This window comes from Vombatus ursinus, unplaced genomic scaffold (assembly GCF_900497805.2).
Source record: "Vombatus ursinus unplaced genomic scaffold, bare-nosed wombat genome assembly UNPS02014802.1, whole genome shotgun sequence".
Taxonomy (NCBI): Eukaryota; Metazoa; Chordata; class Mammalia; order Diprotodontia; family Vombatidae; genus Vombatus; species Vombatus ursinus.
This window is the reverse complement of record NW_020954580.1, coordinates 9,961,708-9,982,769: the sequence shown is the minus strand read 5'-3', so window position 1 is coordinate 9,982,769 and position 21,062 is coordinate 9,961,708. Positions and strand designations below refer to the sequence as shown.

The window sequence follows — 21,062 nt, the reverse complement described above, 5'->3', positions numbered from 1 at the left end:
ATAAATGCTGAAGGAGATATGGAAAAATTGGGACACTAATGCACTGCTGGAGGAGTTGTGAACTGGTCCAACCATTCTGGAGAACAATTTGGAACTACACCCAAAGGGCAATAAAACTACATACCCCATGACCCAGCAAAACCACTACTAGGTCTGTATCCCAAAAGGGGCAAAGAAAAGGAAAAGGGGCCTATTTGTACAAAAATATTTATAGCAGCTCTTTTTGTGGTGGAAAAGAATTGAAAATTGAAAATTTCAATAAAAAAATTTATTGAAATGTATCAACTGGAGAATGCTAACCAAGCTGTGGTGTATGATTGTGATGGAATACTATTGTCCTATAAGAAATGACGAAGGTGATGGTTTCAGAAAAATCTGAGATTCATATGACTTGATGCATAGTGAAGTGAGCAGAACCAAGAAAACACTGTACACAATAATGATGACTAACAATGAAAGACTTAGATACTCTGATCAAGACAATGTTCCTAGACAGTTCCAAAGGATCCATGATGAAAAATGCTATCCATCTCCAGAGACAGAACTGATGAACTCTGACTGCAGACTGAAGCACACTTTTTTTAACCTTCTTATTTTTCTTAGTTTTTGTGTATATGTGTTTTCTTTTGCAATATGGCTAATATGGAAATGTGTTTTGCATGACTTCACATGTTTAATCAACATCATATTGCTTATCTTCTCAATGAGTTGGGGGTATGCCAAAGAGAATTTGAAACACAAAATTTTAAAAAATGAATGTCAAAAAAATTGTATGTGTATTTAATGAAATATTTAATGAAATAAAAATATATTTTAAAAAATATAGTTATTAAAATTTTTAAAAGTTCACATGCCAAGAATCCCTGCCTTAGTAGAATGTAAGCTTTCTGAGGGCAAGAATTTGTCCTATTTACATCTTTGCATACCCATACCTAGCAGAGTTCCATGTGCAACATATATATATTTGATAAACTGAACAGATAGATAAACTGAAATACAAAGACCTAATGACCTAAAAACAAAGCAAGGAACTTGGTAAATTTACAAACTCTCCCCCAATTTTCTGGCCAGACTCAACATCTATACCGATAAAATCTGGCAATCACTAGAAAGTGACATCTATCACTAAGATCCACAGTAAAAACACCTATTGCTAGAGAACAAAAAGTCATGATACAATTGTTTAAATTCTCTAAAAGAAAGCTATTTTCTTCCCCCCAGACATGCCATAAAACCTTTAACAATTCCTAGCTCCTTACTGACAAAAAGAAAGTTAAAAACCATAGAGAGTATTTTGCGAGACTCAATTCTCACATAGTTCTTTCAGTTCAAGCCTTAGTCACTCACCTGCAGAAGATATGTTCACATCCTCCTAAGCACATAGGTTCCCTCAGGATATTGATGCTGTTTGAAGAAAAAACAATGTCAATAAACAGACAGATGCAAGAAGATCACTTTTACCCCTGAGGTATACCTATACCCAAGGCCCAATCACACCCGACTAGATTTCCCTGACTTTTAAACACAGGATATTAATGAGGTATATACTGCTCAGGTGACAGCTTATTACTCTTGGATGAAAGGCCAGATTAAAACCTGTCTGTTGGATTCCAATGGCAAATCTGATTTATATTGTAAACCTATTATCCAAGCAAAAGTCTAGACTGGCCCATTTCTCCATAAATACACACAATGCCAGGATAGAGAGGAAAACACATGAGTATCCAGCACGCTATAGATTGACACTAATACTTAAAACCTATTGTCTGCCAGTTCTTTGAACTGTCAAGGTAACTCTTTGAAACAGTGATTCTCAAAGATCTCTCTCTCTCTCTCTCACTCACACACACACACACACACACACACACACACACACAGAGTCCATGAGGTTCTATCCACCCCATAGTAAGTCAATGCTAAAAGTGACCAGCATGTTTGTTTAGAAGTTCACAAAACTTAGTCCCAAGAGTTCACTTGTTAAAACACAAATTTTTTAAAATAACTACTCTTCCTTTCATTCTGCTCCTCCCAGTCCTGGCTTCTTCCTACCCCTTAGAACTCCTTAAATCATAATGCTAAGGCTGAAGAGGGTGGGAGTATATTCTACAGAAGAGAAAATAGATATTTATATGTATCAGAAATACAACTTAGGCTGGAAAAACTGAGAAACTAATCTATGGTATCACAAAGTGTTCATGTAAGTCATAGGACAACAACCATAGTTTATATATGACATACATTACTTATTTATATGCTAACAGAGACTCATCAGAAGCAGTTCATTCGTTGCTGCCAAGAATCATTGGCGGGGTGTGAGGGGAGAAGAAATGAGATGCTATTTGATGTTGCTTATTTTTAACAGTGGCCAATGGGAACCATGAAAGGGGAGGGAGTAGGTAGCCTAAACTTTAAGAAACACTGTTTGGAGGGTGGCTTGGTAGGAAGATAGATTGTTGTTTTCACTGTTGTTCAGTCGTTTTTTCGGTCTTTTCCTCTTTGTGACCCCATTTGATGTTTTCTTGGCAAAGATATTAGAATGTTTTTGCCATTTCCTTCTCCAGTTCATTTTCCAGATGAGGAAACTGAGGCAAATGGGTTAAGTGCTTCCCCAAGGTCACAGCTAGTAAGTGTTTGAGGCTGAATGGTAATTCAGGTTTTCCTGACCCTAAACCTAGTGCTCTATCCACTGTGCCACCTAGCTGCTCCAGAAAGACTGCTAGACGGACACAGGGATGGATTGATTTTGTCTTTACATAGCCCAGATATCACCCTGGATCCTTTTCCCAACTCCTCCCAGAGTCATCCCTAATAATATTTTTATAAAAGGGAAAAAAAAAGATAGAGAAAAATCAGTAAGATCAGTATTTTTTTTTAAAAATTGCCATATATAACGTATCATAACTGTGGCCCTGTACTACTTTAAGAGGAGAAGGGGTCTTCTCACAGTTCTTCTTTGGGGTCAAACTTGGCCTTTATAAATTCATAACATTTGGTTTCAATTGCTTTGTGCTGATTGTTTTTTTTCCCCTGATGTTGTGGTAGTCTATGTATATACTGTCTTCCTAGCTTACCTCACATGTCTCCAGGCTGCACTGCTGACTTATCCCCACAAAACTTTCTCTACCATGCCATAGAAACCTCTTCTCCCTAGAAGCTCACTCCATCCCTGAATTACTTCTCACTTTGGAACAACCCCAGTCCTTGAGGCCTCACTTTCTGATTGGCTGGTTCCTCTCAGAGCCTCCAATTTTCAGGCCAAAGATGTCTTCATTCCTTTTCCTACATGCAAGGCTGACTCATCCCCACATAGCCTTCCTCTATCAGGCATGGCCCCAGCAAAGCTGGTTACCTTCTCCCCTTCCTTTTTCAGCTCTCTTTTAAGTATAGCCTTCCCCCATTAGGATGTAAGCTCCTTGAGGGCAGGGTCAGTCTTATCCCCAGAATTTAGCAGTTCCTGGTTCATAGTTAAGTATTTAATAAATGCCTGCTGACTGATTGCATCAGTTTTATGTTTCTTGTGGCCCAGTAATATCCTGTTACATATACATGCACCATAATTTATTTAGCCATTCCATAATTGATGGGTATCTACTTTATCTCCAGTTCTTTCTTACCACAAGAAGTGCTATCATAAATATTTTGATATATATGGAGCTTTTCTTTCCGTCAATAATCTCCTTAGGGTATGGGACTAGGAGTGGAATATCTGGGTCAAAGGGAACGAGCATTTTAACCACTTTATTTGCATAATTCCAAATTGTTTTCTGGAATAGTTTTACTAATTTACAGCTCCACCAACCATGCATTAGTGTACCTGTCTTTCTAAAACCCAGGAGTGAGGCCTTTTAAAACACTAAATGCATCAGATAATTCTATTAAAGAAACCATCCTATTAAACCAAATAAAAAGTTAGAACGAGGTGGGGGCGACAGGAAAAGGCCAGGATTTATATAAGCACCAAGCTCCGTGTTTGATTTGCTACAGAATCCCTAGACCCCTTTAAGTATTTATAGCATTATATCCCATTCCCTGTGTATACACATCACATATCAATAAAAATATTTCCGCATCTCTAGAAAGATCAAAAGTGTCACACTGCACATTTTAGTAGCTAAAAGCATTAAAGTGAAATTGAGCTTTTCAGAAGCGGCACAAAAGCAGAGTATACAACCACATTCCTGCTCTCAAGAGATCTAAAAGGGTGTTCACTGACATTATACAAGCCATTACTTTTTAAAAACTCACAATACCTGACTTTTTCTATCACATTTCACTTGATAAAAATGAGTGGTACATATGTCAGATGTCTTTGTGGTCCTGACTAAGTAAGACCCTTCTTCTTTCTGCCAGGCTGACAATGCTGAAATGCAGGCAACAAGCCACTATTTTGGGAAGTCCGTAGGCTTTTTTAGACCATGGTTATTTTAAGACATTCTCTTTATTTGTTGTGCTTTAGTCATTTACAGTTGCGTTGGTGACCCCTTTGGGGGTTTTCTTGGCAAAGATAGTGGTTTACAATTTCCTTCTCCTGTTCATTTTATATAGGAGGAAAGTGAGGCAAACGGTGAAAATGACTCACCCAGGGTCACACAGCTAGTGTCTGAAGCTGGATTTGAATTAAGATGAGTCTTCCTGATTCTGAGCCCAGTGTTCTATCCACTGCACCACTTAACTGCCCCACACTTAACAAATATTGGAGTATATTATAGATATCTGTATTGGTGTCCTAGCTCCCTTAATCTGGGGCTCATGGATAGATTTTAGGCGAATTCATGAACTTGTTTTACTTTTCACTAACCTCTATGTAAAATTTACCATTTCCTTTAATTGAAAATATTGGAAACAAACCATTATTCAGGAGTCCATAGGCTTTGAGAGACCACCAAAGGAAGTCTATCCCTTGTGCTTAGCCCAGAGCTAGTCACAAGCTAAGTGCTTGATAAATGCTTTTTAATTCAGTCATTCATTCATTCATTTTCAACAGTCATTACAAGATCAGGATACTTCCCACTCCAGCCATCCTCATTTTCCCTCCCACCAAAACCCCCAGGATTCTGCCCTTGGGTCCCTGGGCTCAGATAAGTGAGATTTCTACAGATCCAGACCAAGCTTCCACTTCTGACACCCCTTCCCCACCCCATTGCCTGTGACTTTTTAGCTCCACTTTAAGAGCTATCCATGGCACAGTGGATAGAGTACTGGGCTTGGAATAAGGAAGATCCCATCTTCATGAGTTCAAATCCAGCCTTAGATACTTACTAGCTATGTGACCCAGGACAAGTCACTTCACCCTGTTTGCCTCAGTTTCCTCATCTGTAAAATAAGCTGGAGAAGAAAATGGCAAACCACTCCAGTGGTTTTTTTCTTTGCCAAGTGGTTTTCTGTTTGCCAAGAAAACCCCAAATGGGGTCATAAAGAGTCAGATACAAGTTAAACAACAGGACAACACCCCCATTAAAACATAGTAAGCCCCTTAAGGAAAGGGAATGTCTTACTTATACAGTGTCAGGTACATAGCAAGTACACCTAAAGGACAATAATATTAAAACTCTTAACTGGCACTCAGGTATTCTATTATCCACCCCCCTATTACCTATTCAACACTATCTCCTACTTCTTCAATAAAAACATTCTCCTCTGAGTTATACAAATCTCTCTACTATGCCCTGCCCCAAACCCATCACTTCCTACTCCCCATTCCAGGATTTTACTACCCATGAACGCCCTTTCTTCCTCCTCCACCACTTTGATAACAGAACCACAGAACCAAAGCGAGAGTTGGAAGGGATTTTAGAGGTCCCATCAAATACACTGCATCCCATCCCCACCCCCTTTTACAGATGAGAATCCTGAAACCTAGGGCAATTAAATGACTTCCTAAGATGGCAGAGACAGACTCTCCAAGTTCAAAACTCTGTACAACACACCTGTGTCATCCTCTTCAATCCCACCTATCCCACAAAATCTAGTTCTAATCCCATAAACCACTTACTTGCCCCTCCAAATCATTAAGCAGGAGGTCTGTAGGTTCTAAACTAAGCATTAACTTGTACTAGTCTTCATAAACTATTTCATGCCAATCTCCTCAACTAGACTATAAAATCCTGGAGGGCCAGGGTCAAGCCGTACAATTCTAAGGCACTCCCCTTTAGCACCAGAGTGCTCTATGCCCACAGTAGATAGCCAACAAATGCTTATTAATGAATGAAATGGCCAACTGTAGAGAAACTCATTATGATCTGATATGGTCCAGGTGATTTCGAAGGTTACTTCTAATCTGCTGATTTCCACTTCCTAGACACTATTTCAGGCCTCTTTTTTTTTTTTAAACACTGCTGGGTTTTATATAACAAAGGATATTTACATAACAGGATTTCTGTTCCTTGAAAATTCAAGGATTTTGCTTTTTTCCCCCTTCTCTTCCATTATAATTCCATGACATCACAAGCAGCTGATGAGAAAAGGTCTCTGCTGTCATAATCCTTTGACTTACAAGAACTAAGCAGTGACAAAAATAAGCTTAAGAAATGAAGGCCCTAATGATATGCAAATTCTCTGCACACAGAAAAGAAAGGAGAAAAAAAAAAGCAACGTTCTATTGAGGCAAAATTCTCCTTAACTAGAAGCAAAGTTGTCTGTTAGACATCAGATGCTATTTAATCTAAGAAAGATGATTACATAATGCCTTCTATTTCAAAGGGTCTTAAGATATTTAAAGTTGGAGAAAAGTTCATTTAATACAGAAATATACAAAAATGTTAATTAAAACTAAAAAATACTTGACAATAAAAACTCCCAAAATAGGGGGAGGGAAGAGTAGTGAGGAAGATCAAGTATTTCAGAGACAATTACACCAAAAGCTAAGGATTCTGTTAAGAATGCCCATTTTGTTTTTATTGTTAAGCAGTGACTAAAATGTCCATGCCCTTTGACCCACAGATTCCATAGTTAGGCTTATACTCCAAGGAATCCATTAGTAAGAAAGTCTCCAAATACACCAAACCAGTTACAGCTGTACTTTTTTTTTTGTGATGGCAAAGAATTGAAAACAAAGTAGATGCCCATTAACTGGGGAAAGGCTAACCAAACTGTGGTCACATTAATGTAATGGAATATTACTGTACTCTTAAGAAATGATGAATTGATAAGAGAATATATTTATGCAATTATGCAATAATGTATGTAATTAATTATGTTATATAATGTATTATATCATTGTGTAATAAGAGAAGCATGCAAAGATCTATATGACTGAGCAGCACAGAATTAGCAGAGTCAAGAAACAATATATACAGACTATAACAATATAAGTAGAAAGAAAAACATACATACAAAAAAAGCAAAAAGTGAATGTTGCAAAATTACAAATAACAAGCATGACTCCAAAGAAAAGGTCCAAGAAGATACTCCATTCCTTTGCAGACATTGGAGGTCTACAAATATGGTACATTACACATATTTTCAGATTTTTGCAATAATCAATATTGCTTATTTTTTTTCTTTTGTTCTCTTTTTTAACTTTAAAAAATATTATTTGTTATTTGGGGTGGCTCTCTGGGAAGGGAGAGGAATACTTGGAGGAAATTTTGGTTATGTAAAAAAAAATCAATAAAAATTTATTTTAAAAAAAGAATTCCCATATTAATAAGTAATTTTAAAAGGATATCCATTTTAGTGACAAGTTAAACAGCATCCTAAGAGATAGAAAAATGAAACAGCAGACCCAAGTAAATCAGAAAGGGTTTGGTTATTCTGACTTGAGAATTTTCCTCTAGAAGCAGATGACATTTGGGTAAGGGCTGACTGACTTCCCAAACAGACTGAGACATGTAAAAGTCCTCTTACTTAAAGCACTTTTACTAAATACATTTCCATGGTTCTTTCATCACAAAACACTTTTTGATTACCCACTATATGCAACTTCTGACTATGGCAGTGGTGAGGACAATGAAGCGTTTATTTAAAAAGCAGTGTCCAGCTGCTTTGATTAGGCAGGGATCACAGAAGCAGATCAATTTAAAGCAGCTACTAGTCTTGGGTGTTGCCCATAGTGGATTTGAATCTCACGTCCTCCACCAATTATAAGCTATGGGTCCCTGGACAACCTATTAAGTACAAGTTACATCCACCCCATTACAACATAAAAAAGTTCCTGTTTCCTCACTGATGAGTCATGCTGGCCATAGTGGATACAACATTGAAAACACACAGTAAGTATTTAATTAATTTAATTAATATTGATATTTAATTACTATTAATTTAATTAATTTTGATTGAACTTGGGAATCAGGAAACCTGGGATCACATTGCTGCTCAGACCTTTACAAGCTGCATAATGGTGGACAAGTCATTTAACCTCCTTAGCATCAAAGTCCTCATCTTACAATGGGGATACCACTTAAAATACCTAACTCACAAGGTGGTGAACATAGTACTTTGTAAACCTGAAAGTTTACATAAACCTGAATTGAGTAAATATAGTACTACATAGTATATACAAATAAAGTAAATAATATAGTAATAACATATTAAATATAGTATGCAACATAAGTACAACATAGTAAAATAAATATATTCTCTCCTTCAGAATTTACTATAGAGTGATATTTGATTTGTTTAATCAGCCAGTCAGCTGGTGGACATTTATTAAGCACCTACCATGTGCTAGGCACTAGGGAGGCAAAGAAAGGTAAAAGATAACCCCTGATCTCGAAGAGCTCAAACTCCAATGGGGGAGATAACAGGTAAACTACTAGGTACAAACAAGATACATACTGGATTGGAGGTAATCAACAGAGGGATTTAGCATGAGCGCCCTGGTGCATGATAGACGCTTAATAAATGTATGTTGATTGAAGGAAGGCACTAGAATTAAAGAGAATACGTAAAGGATTTCTGTGTAGGGTGGGATTTTAGCTGGGAGTGAAGGAAGCCAGGGAAGTGAGTAGACAAAGAAGGGGGGGAGTGTTTTAGGCATGCAGGGTCTTGCCAGTGAAAATGCCCAGAGTTGGGGGATAGAGTGTCTTGTTTGAGGACCAGCAATCCTCGGATCAGAGTATGGCGGGGGTAGGGAAGTTGTGAAAGTATAAGAAGACTGGAAAGGTAAGGGGGAAGAAAGTTATGATGGATTTTGAATGCCAAACAAAGATTTTATATTCGATCCTTGAAGGACAGGGAACCAATGGAATTTATTGAGTAGGTAGGATAACATGGTCAGACTTGTGCTTTAAAAAGATCATTTTGGCAGCTGAATGGAGGATGGACTATTTCTGGGAAAGGTAAGCATCATCAAAGGAAAAAAAATTTCCAGTGGCCTAAAACTTCATTTTAATATTATTTATTAACCACTTATATGAAGAGAATTGTGCTATGCATTGTATAAAAATACAATGGGTTTTATTTTTAAATGGAAAACATCTTAAAAGTATATATAAAAGTATACCTAACTGTATACTCATGAACCATGCTACATTGATTGCATTGGGCGTGGTAATAGTGGAAAGAGCACCGGAGGTGGACTCAGAATTATAGGATCATAAATTTAAACAGATTTGGAAGGAAATTTGGATGCATAGTTAAATCTCTTCATTTTACAGTCAGTACTGGGTTTGAATTCTACTTCTGCTTATTTATTTGCTACCTATGTTAGGCAAGCATGTCACTGGTTTCCAATTTGGTGACTGGACTAGATCCCTAAAGCTAAGTGACTCATATACATACATGTATTAATAATAATAATACTAATAAGGTTATTATACTCTAAAGAAATACATATTCCTTTAAATGAGCAAGAGCCAGAGTAGGCAGTAGGACTCCAAGAATATTTCTTATCTAGTCATCATGCCTACTCTGCCCACTTCACTCCCTACTCCCTGGACACTCCCCAAATGCCTAGTGAGGATGCCCTTCCCCCCTAACCTTCTCCCTCCTCCATTCCTGGTCTAGACACTTGATCAAATTAGCTCTGCCATATTTCCTAGATGAAATTTATCAACCCACTTAACATATGGCCTTATTCACCTTCCCTTTAACTTTACAAACCCAAAATGCCCTTCACTAGTCATCCTTCTCTCTTGTGTGTGGTCTATCCCATTAAAAGGACAACAATCAACCAACCAACACCATTAAAAGGATTGTCTTTACTTTTGTAACTACTTCCCCCTTTAGCAAAGTGCTAGGAACATAGGGATTAGGACTGGAGTTGTGATTTAATTGGAACCCTATCAATGTACCACCTCTGTAATTTAAAATCTTAGAACACTTGCTTAGAACACTGCAAGTTTAAAAATGCCTTACCCAGGGTAACTCAGACAGTATGTGTCAGAGGAAGGATTTGAACTCAGGTCTTTCTGGCTTCAAGTCTTGTACTTTATCCACATTGTGCTACCTCTCATGGCCCAGTAGTAAGTGTGTATTCTGCTTAGCACATAGTAAGCGATTAATTAACATTTTTTTCATTCATTTATTCATCCCTTCATTCAGGACCCCAGCCTTAGGAGGAATTCTATCAGAAATATCTCAGAGAGAGGGCCAGATAGTAAGAAAGGGAGAGCATCAGCAGGTAGAAGTGGAAAAGGTATTAGAAGGAAAAGAACTCCTGCCTCAGGTCCTGGGTGAATTATAGATAACACACTACTAGTCCATGTAAGAGTTACAACAATCTCAGGCACATAAATAACAAATACGGTTATAAGTGAAAAAGCAAGGAAAACAGCTGTCCATCATCTATTTCCCAGGAATCCTCCATCCATAGCGGGAACTGAGCAAGCATCATGTCTGAGAATCCTTCATCAAAAAAGGAGGGTTCTGAACAACAAAAGATCTCCAAGGCATCACAAAATCATAGATTTAAAGATGGAAAGGTTGAAGTCCATTCAGTTTAACCCCTTAATTGATAACAGGTGAGTTAACAGCAACCCAGAAGGTAAGTGACACTTGAGGTCACACAGGATGTAACCAAGGAGACCCAGGAGATGAATCCAGATGTTAGCAACTTCCCGCTGAGGGGTACATAGTTATTTGCTCCCTTTAGATGCTGAGCTGCCAGGATGCAGGGGCTATCATTTGCCTATCTTTACATATTATAATATATAATTACATAAGATAAAATATATATTATATTGCCCATCTTTATATTCCCAAAAGTTAATAACATGCCCAGCACATAGTAGGTACTTAATAAATGCTTGCTGACTGACTCTGACTCCAAATTTCAGGGTCTTTCCACTGCCCCAACACTTAACTCCAAGAAAGTTCAAAACTGACTTCTGCAATCCCACCCCTCTCAGAAAAGCCAAAAAGAAAAACTCACCAGAACAGAAAAGACATCTCAACAGACATCTTAGAGCTACAAAGTGAACATTGGTTTTCTATGTTGTTATTCTAAAGACAAACAAAAGAACACTAGAAAATTCCCCAAATCACTGGAAGCCAATCAAAAATGCAAATACATACTTAATTATTATAATTCACTAAGTAGCTGTCACAATCTGAATTTACATGAAACCTGGGATTATACATTGCCATGCTACTTGTCAACTCTGGCTTCCTTTGGGAACAAACTACTTTGTTTTTTTTTCCGATGTTTACTAATTGTTGGCTGTTGCCTTTCAAAGAAGAACTGGACTGACTTCATTTTTTCTAATTTTTGAAATAGCTCTGGAACTTTTCAGGAGGCCTGGACCTACATCATATCAATAGCCATCTGGCCTACTAGATTAGTCAACATCACTCTGGAGCCCTATGTATCATTAAAGGTCAAAAAAACACGTCTTGTAATGCAGCCAGCCAACCACATCTGGTACTCACAGTTCATTACTCCCCTCGGACTGGAAGAGCAGAGCTTCTAATTAAAGAAGGGGTTCAGCAGAGTTTTCTCCCCATTTCCCACCAACTATACTGCTATAGGTCTTTCTTTTTATTTTGGACTTTTAATTTTTATTCTTTTATTTTATTTTGACTTTATTTTGGTCTTTGGAACCAAAAAAAAAAAAGAGACTACTTTGGTCTTTGGAACTCCCCATCATGCTCCTAAGGTATCTTCTTTCCTCCCACACTTTTTCTGCTTCTTCTTTGTATGCTATCTTCCCTGATTTGATTTTAAGCTCCTAGAAAGCAGGGATTATCTTTGTATTTATTTGTATTTGGGTACCCAGGGCTTAGCACAGTGTCTGGAATATTTTTTTAGTCATTTTTCAGCGGTGTCCAACTCTTTGTTACACCTTTTAGGGGGTATTCTTGGCAAAGACACTGGAATGGTTTGCCGTTTCCTTCTCCAGCTCATTTTACAGCTGAGGAAACTAAGGTAAACAGGGTTAATTGACTTGCCCAGGGTCACTCAACTAGTAAGTGGCTAAAGCCAGATTTAAACACAAGTCTTCAGGCACTGCAGTTACCCATTCCTGGCACACAGTGTTTAATGTTTATTGACTAATACCACTAACACCACCACCATCATCATCACAGTAACAACTGACATGCCAAGTACTTTACATACATTATTTCACTTGGGAATCCCAACAATCCTATCATATTACAGGTACTACTACTACTAGTGCCATTAAGAGGCAGACGCAGGATTTCCCAGGTTGCTGACTCCAAACCCATCACTCTACCCACTACATTATGCTGCCTCTCCCTAGCAGTGAAACTGCCTTCAATTACTACTCTTAGCACTGATGAGCTGTACAATGGTGATGCATTGATCTTTGTAATCGCCACACTTACACAGATAAAAATCAGCCATGGAATCTCCAAATGGCAAACTCCTAAGTGGTATGGAAGTAAGAGCCAAGAGAGATGCTCAAAAAAACAGAAAACTCAGACACCTTAAAAGATACAAAGTATTGCAAAGAGAAGTATTTCAGGAGGGCTGAATACTGGTGATAGTCTATATGTCAGAAACTCTTCATGATCACCCTGAACTAATTACTAATTTTATTGCATTGTGACCTATAATGGAAGTGATTACTATTTCTGCCTTTTCATATTTATTTGCAACATCTGTGCCATAACATATGGTAAATTTTTGTAACAGTTCTATGTAGTAGCATGAATTATGTATATTCTTTAGCAGTCCCATTTATTAGACATTGTAAGTCTTTTAGCTCTAGTTTCTCCAGTAATTTGTTCAATTCTGTATTTTCCCTTTTATCTTCCTGTTAGATTTATCTAAAATTGAGAGAAGCATTAAAGTCTCTTTTACTATTATTGTATTTCTGCCTGTTATTCTAATTCAATTAATTTTTCCTTTATAATTTCAGATGCTAAGGCATTTGTAACATAAGTTTAATAATGATATTAATTTGTGGTCTATGGTTCCTTTCAAAATATTGTAGTTTCCTCATTATTTCTTTTTGTGCTATGATTTTCATTTTTATCTGATAGCACTTTTGCAACTCTTACTTTTCTGGATTCACCTGATGCATAGCAAAGTTTTTCTTAGTAGTTATTCTGTGTATGTCTCTGCTTTTTAGGTGTCTTTCTTGCAAGCAACAGATTATAAGATTTTATTTTATGTCACTTTCATTCTGTCACGATCTCCATGAGCTCATCTGCTACCATCAAGATGACTTCTAGATCTATATATCCAGCTCCAGGGTCTCTCCTGAGCCCCAACATCACCAACTGTCTGTTGAACTATTCTCACTAAATGTGCCATAGGGGTATCAAACTGAGTATGTCCATTACAGAGCTCACTCTCCCCACTTCCCTCTTCTTAATTAATTTCCCCTATTTTGTGGAGGATACCACCATCCACGTAGTTACCAAACTTTACAATCTTAGTCATCCTCAACTCCTTTCCTTCACTTAACCATATCCAATCAGCCACCAAGCATTACTGATTCCACCTCTCATATTAATACCTTTCTCTCCACTTAAACAGCACTATCCCTAGTTCAAGAATAATAATTATCATCATCATTTATTACTATTGTTATTATTATTGCTACTAGAATTTATATAGTGCCTACCCCATACCAGGCACCATGCTAAGTGCTTTACGAACATTTTCTCATTTGATCCTCACAACGGTAGTATTAATCCTCATTTTACAGATGGGGAAACTGAGGCAAATGGTGATTTTTTTTTTTTTTTTAAGTGACTTGGTCAAAGGTCATAGCTAGTTAAGTAAGTGTTCTGAGGTTGGATCTGAACTCAAGTCCTGGCACTCTATCCACTATGCCACCTCTAGTCCAGACTCTCATTATCTCTGGCCTAGACTATCATGACAGCCTAAATGGCTTTTCTACCCGAACTTTCTTCTACCCCTAAATCCATCTTTCACAACCTGCCAAGATGACAGTCCTCAAGCTCCAGGGGCTTCCTCTTGCCCTTGGGATAAAATACAAACCCCTAGGTTTAGTAAAGTATCTCTAGAAGAATCCAATCTACTTTTCTGGGCTGAGCACATATTACTCCCTTTTAAACACTCTGCATAAGGCAAAATGGTCTATGTGGAATTAATTCTCCCCGTGCTTACTTCTCTCTCTCCGGTCATTATGCCTTTCCTCAGACCTCAGAAGTACCCTGGCCTCACTTCCACTTCTAGAAATCCTTAGCCCTGTTCAATCTCAACTTAAGCCATACCTCCTAGATGAGGCCATTCCAGTTGCTGGCCTCACCCTACTCCCTCCCTCTACCTCCCATGCCCAATACCTTGTATACATGTAAATGTTATTTCTCCATATCCACTATTTGGATGTCTATAACTGATTAATTTTTTTCTATTCCCAGCAATTAGCATAGTGCCTGGCACACAGTAGGTGCCTAGTAAATTTCACCCACCCACCCAATTCACTTAGCAGGCTTGTTGATTAAAACACCTCAACAGAATACAATAAAAACTGATACAAAACAAGACTTCATTTGACACAACTCATTCTCTAGAAAAAAATGAGTATTTTGTTGCTTTTCCGCAGAAGTATATGAGAATACTACCCCTAGAACACTAAATTAACTTTACACTGGAGAATTATCAACCAGATGTGAATGGGTTGTAGCCTCCAGAGCACTGGCCTGGGAGTTAAATTCCTGGGGGTTGGGGAACTGCTCTAACTGGGCCCTTGATTAAGCTCCAGGAACCTCAGTTTTTCACCTGACTATTGAATTCTGTGAAGAAAACATCCAGTGGAAATGGTAAAAAAAAATTAGAAGAGAAACAAGCACCTCCACCATCACCACCATCATCATGAGACACTATGGTAAACATAATGGAGATAACAATACTTATTTCAAAGGAAATTGGTAAAGATTAAGTGAAGCAGTACATGTAAAGAACTCAGGAAGACTAAGTGAATGAAAGATCCCTGAGGTCAGGGACTGTTCTATTCAGTCTCTGAATCCCCAGTACCCAGTAACCAGGCAGGACCAGAAAATGTTCGCTGAATTGAAATGTGTATCCTCTCTCTGGAGAGTCTAACACACAATGGATGCCAGTAGAGGCTTAGAACTAAAACTCAAGTATTACCATCTAACCTCTTTACATTCTAATTAGTTTTAGTTTGTTTTTATTTGCTTTTTTTATTTGCTTAAAAAGCAAATTTATTTTTTTTATTTGCTTATTTTTAAGTCAAGGAAGAAAAGGAAAAACAAAAGTAATTATCTTTACTATAGAATGACAGACTTTAGAATAAACAGCTAAAGGATTAAGAATTTGGGCCTTAATTTGAGCTGTGCCAAGATGCCTTTCATCATCACCATTATCTTTGTATCACCTACAGTGTGTTTGTCACTATGCTAAATGCCTTACAATTATTATCCCAAATTACTATTTGATCCTCACAACAACTCGGGGAGGTAGGTTCTATTATTACCTCCCATTTTACAGATAAGGAAAGTAAGGCAAACAGAGGTCAAGTGACTTGCCTAGGGTCACACAGTAAGTGTCTGAAGCCAAATTTGAACCTGGGTCTTCCTAACTGCAGGCTTGGCTCTCTATCCACAGGGCACCCCCTACATCCCCCATTAACATCATTGTTGTTTTCATCCTACGTTCTATAAGAGGACCCGTAACATCACAAGGCTGATGTCTTGACTTGACAGTGCGCTGGATTTAAGTGAGGCAGAGCTGTGCAAAGTACTGAAGGACCTCTGTTCAAGTAACACTTTTTGTAGCCAACTTCCCGTTGAAATACTGAAAAAGTCAGTTTTCCAAGTAGAATTTAAGCATATACTATCAAACTGTCCTATCTGGGGCAGGATTACCTTTGTACCTCCAGTACCTGGCACAAGGCCTCATGTACAGTCGGCACCAAATAAATTCTTGTTGACCAGAAGGGTCCAGAAATCTATTATCTGGTTTGGAAATTATCTAGGCTTCCTCTTTCTCATTCCTTTCTGCCGGCCATCAGGAAATGATGTAGTTGGAGGGGAATCTTTTTATGTCCTTTTTTTCCTCATTCATTAGGCTGTTTAGAGAAAAGGGCAGAGGGGCTGATTCTGCTTGAAGGCTTGACCATACAACTCCATCACCAGTCAGTCTGAAACCTGGGAGCCAGATTCCTGTTAGCCAGACTCCGAAAATATACAAGTCAAAATAGCAAATGTATTTTGCTTCACTGATGGCTAAACAAACACCTTTCATTTCTGTTAAGACCCCAGGAAAACCCAATTACCAAGAGGTTCCTAGGTCACTATGGATTCAAAGACCAAGATTTATAGGATCATGGGATTTTTGAGTAGAAAAAGCCCTCAGAAACTAATTAGTCCAACTCCACCCCCTTCTTTGTTTGAGGAAACTGATGACCACAGAAGGAAAGTGACTAGCCCAAGACAGTAAGGAGAGTCAAAATCAGAGTATACATCACCCTCCCCAAATCCCCTCCTGTTTCCTCTACACCCATTTGGTTTTACAGTATAATGAAAAATAAGATTTCTATTTATGTTTACATTACATTCTATTTACTTTACATTAGCTTACAAAGTACTTTATATACATCATCTCAGAGCCTCACAATAACCCGATAAAATAGTCAGTGGAGGTGGTATTATGACCATTTTACAGATGAGCAAAGTGAGGTTCAGAGAGGGGAAATGATTTGCCCAAGGTCACTCAGACAGCTAGAAAGTATCAGATCTCCAAATCCAGGCACTCCACCCACTAAGCTATCCACTGCCTCATTCAGTTGGCTGATAAAACTAATAAAATCGCTATTCCCTACTTTTGTGAATATTCATACTTGTCTAGTTAGCTGGGACCTATTCCCAAATTCAATGTCTCCTTCCCCCTCCTTTCCCAAATTAGTGCTTGGGGCTGACAGAGATAAATTACCTATCTTCAAAAATCCTCCAGACTCCTGCTTCAATGGAGATAATATTTTGCCACTTAATCATTTTCTCTGGGCCTACACTTGTGTTTTCTATTCATTTCCAGTATCCCATGACGGTAAGGTAAGGGGAGAGGGAAAGGAAAGTCCTTCTCCCAGACTTTGGGTAATTTCACCTTTCACCTAAAATTACCTTTACTTTAGGCTTCACATCCTGTGCATTGAGTTAGAAGCAGTATGTTATGTATTTGAAATCTGAAGCCCTAGGTTCCAAAGCTTTAATAGATAACTGCACTGACAAGATACTATTAGGAGACACTGTCTTCCCTAGTTAGGGCCCAGAAAGCAAGCTGTGCCCTGAGCTTGGCATAACAACAATCCTTTGCGCTCACCCTCTGAATGATCTCTCACTCTGGCAAAATCACACAATTACTGTATTGCTTTGACCAGCACCAGGTGTTTTCCGAGCTCAGACAAGCACGGGACATGAAACCCTGCTATGAACCAAACTTGTCTCATTGGCAGCCCTCATTGTCAGGACTACAGACCTGGCAACTGGTATAAGTAGTGGCTTTTAGCCACACTACCAGGTCCCCCAATTAGGGGCAGAGCCCCAGCACATGTGTCTAATTCCCCTCCTCATTTACAAGCCATTTCCCTCACTTTGAAATGAAACTTCTGTTTGATTCCTAACTCTCCTCTCTCTAGCCTGCTTTGTTCTGCTCTACGACCCACTGGTCAGAGCCTGGCTCCGTCCAGCTGACAGCATCTACCTGGAAGGTTGGTGTGAAGATCAAATAAGCACAGTGCCCGGCACATAGTAGGTGCTATAGGAATGTACCCTTCCCCCATAACACCAAAACAAGCCTCCACGAAACTCCCCAGGCATCTCCACACCATGCCACCTGTACTCCTGATATCAACTGCACTTTCCTCTCCTGCAAACCTCCAGCTCTGCCTACCCTGCAATGATGAGCTTTGCCCTCATCTTGTCCCCAGCCAGTCTATAAGACACTCCCCAGACATCTCCACAACCCAGTGCCAACATTCCTCATATCCCTTCTCCCCACCCCCAAAAAAAAACTTGGACTCAGTCACTGGAAAACCAGGCCTCCTCTTTTATCTAGTCTTCCCTCATCAGAACCTAAGTTCCTCTTTAAAGCTTTGATTTTTATTTGTGGTTGACGTTCAATCCTTTTAAGTCCAGTCAGACTCTTCATGTTCCCATTAGGGGTTTTCCTGGCAGAGATACTGGAGGGGTTTGCCATTTCCTTCTCCAGCTCATTTTTCAGATGAGGAAACTGAGGCAAACAGGGTTAAGTGACTTGCCCAGGGTCACACAGCTAGTAAATATCTAAGGCAAGATTTAAATCAGGAAGATGAGTTCTCCAGACTGAGTCACACAGTGCCAATCCACTTAATTAAGTGCTTAATGAATGCTTGTTGACTGCATTAGTTTATGTAAATATCTCTATTCTTCTCTATAGCCATCATCTTCATCGTTTCTTAGAGGAATCATCACACATTCATGACTTGCTTGAATTTATACTAACAGCACAATTTATCTAACATCTAGCTACATGTAAATCCTTTTTCAATTTATCTATCTAATCTAGCTATATCTATCTATCTATCTACCTACCTGTGTGAGCAAGGCTCTTTGCCTCTGGGCCTCAGTTTCCTCATTTTTTAAATAAGCGAGCAGTAGTAGAAAATTTAAGTCTCTTCCTTTCTACAGTCTAATAAAACATCCGATGAGCAAAGAGGAAGACATCAGTGAAAAGTAAATTTCAGGATTTTAAATCAGACTACCCTTACACAGCTGACTGCTCTCAACCAACCCCACCATCCCCCATGCACCCCCAACAAACGCAGAAAAAAGAGACAAGTTTGTGTGTGTATTCCAAGGAACTATTTTCTCTCCATTATCACTGCATCGAACACTGTCAAGTTTTTAGCTTCCAATTCTCAGTTGGCAGAATCAAAATCCTCATCTTTCCACGCAAATTTAAGCAGAACTAACATTAACTAAACCTGCCAAGGCAGGGGAAAAAAAAGAAGTTAAATCATCCTCCTTTCAACAAACAAACAAAGCCACTCTCTCTGGTGCAACAGTTTTTGTGGCGTTTAATTTTTAATCTGAAAACCAAAAGGCATGAACAAAAACACATCAATTTACATTTAAAAACAAGTATTATATTTATTGCTATTTTATATATATTGATAATTATATTTATATTTTTAGAAATATAATATGATTGTACTATATTTATTTGCTATCCCTTTATAATTTACTTCATTTTAAATTTATTTTAACCCCAACTATTTATTTGTTCTAACCCAAAGGTTAGAAACAAGTCCAAGGGAGAGATGCCATGGAAACCCTGGTAATGGCATGGAGGCAAAAAAGGTGGGCCCCTTCATGACTCTCAAACTCAAACCAACACTCTAAAATTCCCAGGAACAGAAACACTAGAGCCTTCCTTCCCAATCAACAACAATCGTGCTAAGCCCCACCCCCAACCTAGTGACAAGAGAGGGTCCACTGGTTACACAACCAGGGCCCCTGCGACCTTCGGTTTTCTTCTAACGCTTTACCCACGGCCATTCTTCCTTCTTGCTGCGTTCCTTTTTCATTTAGTCCTGATCGCCCAGCTAAAGGAAATAAAATTCTATAAAACGTAGTAGTTGTATCTTCTCTATTTGTATTCCCAGATTTTGGTTTTCAGACCAAAACAAGCAATCCAACATCACTAACAGCAGAGCCTACAAACGACGCAAGTTTCTTTGGGGGTGCCGGGGTACGGGGGCCCTCCGGGGACGCGGGCCTGGGCCGGGCCCGGCGGCTCTGCTCCCGGGGGTCCCTCAGGACTCGGGGCCCCGGGGGAAGCTAGGGGTGGGGTAGGCACTGCTCACAACGCCCCCCGCCCCAGGGGCGGGAAGGGGAAGGGGCCGGCGTTAGTTACCAGCGCGAGCAGCGCAGCTGCGTCTCCAGCTGCTCCAGCGCCGCGCGGCTGTGGGCCCAGGTTCCAGCCCCGCTGCCCCCTCCTCCGGCCGGCTGCATGGCGGGCTCCGGCCGCTGCTGGTTCCCGGAGCGGACCCTCAGCGGCGGCTCGCGCTGCATCCCGCGCCCCCGCGCCACGCAAAGCCAACTTCTCGGGCCGCTGCAAACTTCCTGGCCCGGGACGGGGGTCCCGCCAACTGCCGGCAGCCGTGCGCGCGCGCTCGGGGGCGGGGCGGGGCGCGGAGCGCGGGAAAAGCCTCCGAGGAGGCGGGGCAGGGGGCGGTCCTGGGGACTGAGGCCCTTGCAGGCGCCCCTGGACATCCCCGTGCGGAGCGCTGGGGGAGCCCAGCTGGGGGTGTCAGGCCGACGCCCTGCCCCGACCTGGGGTGAATTTCAGCGTCCGCGCGCTGCTTGTTGTTCACCTGAACTTGACCTTACAGTGAACGCCCGCAGCATCTTCTGTGAAACCGCGGATTTCTGGGCTGCCGCTCTTTTTAATTGTCCCCCAAAAGTCTTAAACGCCGGCTCTAAATGCTAATGAGGTTGACTAAAATGTGTCGTCTTTAATTAAGCTGGAAGACACCGAAAACTTTGTGGCTGAACTTGTTATATAGGGGTGTCCCAAAAAGTCTTAGTGCAGTTCCTAATTTTAATAAACTTAATTAAAGTAGCATCTTTAATTAGCCTTTAATACACTTAAAACTTTGTGGCTGAATTTGTTATACAGGAGTGTCCCAAGAAGTCAGTGCAGTTCCTAATTTTAATAAACTTAATTAAAATATAATCTTTAA

General features: G+C 39.6%; 1 protein-coding gene across 1 annotated transcript in view; it reads right to left on the bottom strand.

Annotated features, from left to right (window-relative positions):
* The window catches only part of BARD1 (BRCA1 associated RING domain 1), a 142,444-nt gene extending 122,053 nt beyond the window's left edge, over positions 1–20,391 (bottom strand). The window contains exons 1-2 of the mRNA XM_027873777.1: positions 20,234–20,391; positions 1,348–1,404 (exon numbers count right to left, since the gene is read on the bottom strand). Coding sequence (XP_027729578.1) covers positions 1,348–1,404; positions 20,234–20,391 — 215 coding nt within the window. The remainder of the gene's footprint in view (positions 1–1,347; positions 1,405–20,233) is intronic.
* Positions 20,392–21,062: the final 671 nt, after the last annotated feature.